The sequence below is a fragment of the Bos taurus genome, chromosome 15 (genome assembly GCF_002263795.3).
Source record: "Bos taurus isolate L1 Dominette 01449 registration number 42190680 breed Hereford chromosome 15, ARS-UCD2.0, whole genome shotgun sequence".
Classification (NCBI taxonomy): Eukaryota; Metazoa; Chordata; class Mammalia; order Artiodactyla; family Bovidae; genus Bos; species Bos taurus.
In genome coordinates, this window is record NC_037342.1 from 607,582 (window position 1) to 610,418 (window position 2,837).

The 2,837-nt window shown below is 38.0% G+C and overlaps 1 protein-coding gene across 1 annotated transcript; it reads left to right on the top strand.

The window, feature by feature from the left end:
• Nucleotides 1-212: 212 nt before the first annotated feature.
• OR4C1I (olfactory receptor family 4 subfamily C member 1I) lies at nt 213-1,139 on the top strand. The gene has a single exon (NM_001390267.1). It carries the CDS (start codon nt 213-215, stop codon nt 1,137-1,139), a length of 927 nt encoding a protein of 308 aa, NP_001377196.1.
• The last annotated feature ends 1,698 nt before the right edge of the window (nt 1,140-2,837 follow it).

Below are 2,837 nucleotides of genomic sequence, written 5' to 3' on the forward strand. Positions count from 1 at the left end.
TATACATGTGTTCCCCACCCTGAACCCTCCTCCGTCCTCCCTCCCCATACCATCCCTCTGGGTTGTCCCAGTGCACCAGCCCCAAGCATCCAATATCATGCATCAAACCTGGACTATTACAGAAATTCTAACTATTATTACTTCATGATTAATATGTATCAATCTTTATTCTTTTGTAGGTAACTTAGGCTCAGCAGTTTGTAAGTTCCCAAATGAATCTCTGGATACCTCCCAACAATGTGACTGAATTTGTTCTCTTGGGACTCACACAGAATCCACACTTGCAGAAAATACTCTTTGTTGTCCTTTTACTTGTTTTCCTATTCACGGTGCTGGCCAACCTGCTCATTGTCATCACTATCTCCCTCAGCCCCACACTTTCTACTCCCATGTACTTCTTTCTCATGCACTTGTCCTTCATAGATGCCTCCTTCACATCCGTCACCACCCCCAAAATGGTCATTGACCTGCTGTACCAGAAGAGAACCATCTGTTGGGATGGTTGCCTGACCCAGCTCTTTGTGGGACACTTACTGGGAGGGTCAGAGACCATCGTCCTCACTGTCATGGCCTATGACCGCTATGTGGCCATCTGCAAGCCTCTGCACTACACAGCCATCATGCGACAGGGGCTCTGCCAGCTCCTGGTGGTGGTGACCTGGACCGGGGGCATTCTGCATGCCACTGTGCAGATTCTTTTCACCATGGACTTGACCTTCTGTGGTCCCAACGTCATTGATCACTTCATGTGTGAGTTCTTCTCACTGTTGGAACTTTCCTGCAGCGACACCTACAGGCTTGGAATCGTGGTGGCAGCTAATACAGGGGGCATGTGCTTGCTTATTTTTTTCATGCTGCTCATCTCCTATATAGTCATCCTGAGCTCCCTGAAATCCCATGGCTCTGAAGGACGACACAAAGCCTTCTCTACATGCAGTGCCCACTTTACAGTAGTGGTGCTCTTTTTTGTCCCTTGTATATTCACCTACCTGCGTCCTGTGGCCACTTATCCTGTGGACAAGTTGGTGACTGTGTTCTTTGCAATCCTCTGTCCCATGTTAAATCCTATCATTTACACAGTGAGAAACACAGAGGTGAAAAATGCCATGAGGAGTTTACTGAAGAGGAGAGTAACTTAGGCTGTTCCCGATGACAAAAAAAGTGATTTATACCACATAGGTAGGGTTGTACCTGCTACCAAAAAAAAAGTAATAATAAATTTTGCAGATCATTACCATAAAAAAGAGCCTCAAAATTAAAATTTGTTGAGTATTTAATTTTTGATAGACATATTTTAGGCATTTTTGATATTATTTGATATACATTCCAGAGACTTCAACATCAGTGTTTTAGCTTCATATTAGGCAATGAGGAGAACAACTATAAACCCCAGGACTGATGATTGTAGAATATGTCTTTCCTAGAGTCTTACATCTACTTTATTAAAATTTTCATATATGTTACTTATATGAAATCTTTTCATGAGACATTAATCTCAGAACTTCTGTTTTTGCTTGGGCTGTATTAAAGAGATGAGGTATAGACATTCTTAGATAAACAAATAGTAAAGGGACAATTGAGCAAGGAAATAACATCTGAGCAATTATTTTTTAATATAAATCTAACACAAGAAGAGAGGCATGCACAAAAGGAGCAAATAATAATTCAGTCTAAGTGCTTCCTTGGCACAAAAAATAAGGCAGAAATGTTGAAGTTAGTCTTCATTTACTCTATTTACTTAAATTGTAAATAGTTGTGTGTGGTACATTCAAGTATATAGACAATAAAATTATCTGCAGTCTTAATGACTCATTTGTCTTTGCAGTAGTTGGTGTCAACATCTTGCAGCCTGTCTCATGTGTAACAGTATATTTCAGCACTACAATTTTTTGTCTTCTTTTTGAAAGTTCAAATTATGCTATTTCATTTACAAAAGCAGCAACATTAGTACATTAGGAGAATTTTTTTTGAAGACAAAATCTCCTCCAGAATTCTTCCTATTAGTGAAAACCAGTACTATGGTTGATCTTTATAAAATTGAAATGTCTAAGATGAACTTTTAGGAAAGTTAGAGATACTGACAATCTCCTCTCTGTACCTAGAGGGCATTGGTTTATCTTACATTAAAATATTACTCTTTATAAATCTTGAACTGCAACACTCTAACTGGTGTTTCTTCTCACCAGTTTGAGAAATGTCACTTTCTCAAACTCAGTGGTCAACTGGAGTGATTTCCTCCATAATTTGACCACAAGCAATGCTAAAACATGGTACTGCTGTAACTCTGTTTACTAAGTTGCAAAAGCCTGTCTCCTAGATGCAAGAATATACACTGGGAAAAAAGGGTGCCTCTTCAACCACATTCCTTTACCCCATATACAAGAATACCCCTCAAATGGATTTAAGACCTAAATGTAAAATTGGATACTATAAAACTCATAGAGGGAAAACCTAGAAAAAACGTAATTTGTGCCACTCTATCATAACTTGCAGCCCGTTTGTTTGTTTGTTTGTTTTGTTCTGTTTTTTTGTCTCCTGGATATGCCTTTGTTTTGTGGAAGTAAAAGTGTAAAAATCTCTTTGTGATCTCAAATGAAAGTCTTTTAAATCTCAAAGTCCTCTTCATGTTAAGCTTAATTTCCTTAGACTTTATCAATTCAGAATTTGTAATAGTTTGGACAGCATGAAAATAGAGAAACAGATGAGAAAGAATTGTTGGACCATTTTGCTTCAAAACAAATTTTAAAGGAGATTTATGCAGACTAATTATAAAAAATAAATCCAACAAATATAAAACAGAAAATATATAATGAACTAATACATAAAGTACTGTAGCC

Coding starts and splice junctions, on each gene's coding strand:
- OR4C1I (NM_001390267.1), top strand. CDS start 213: ATGAATCTCTGGATACCTCCCAACAATGTGACTGAATTTGTTCTCTTG.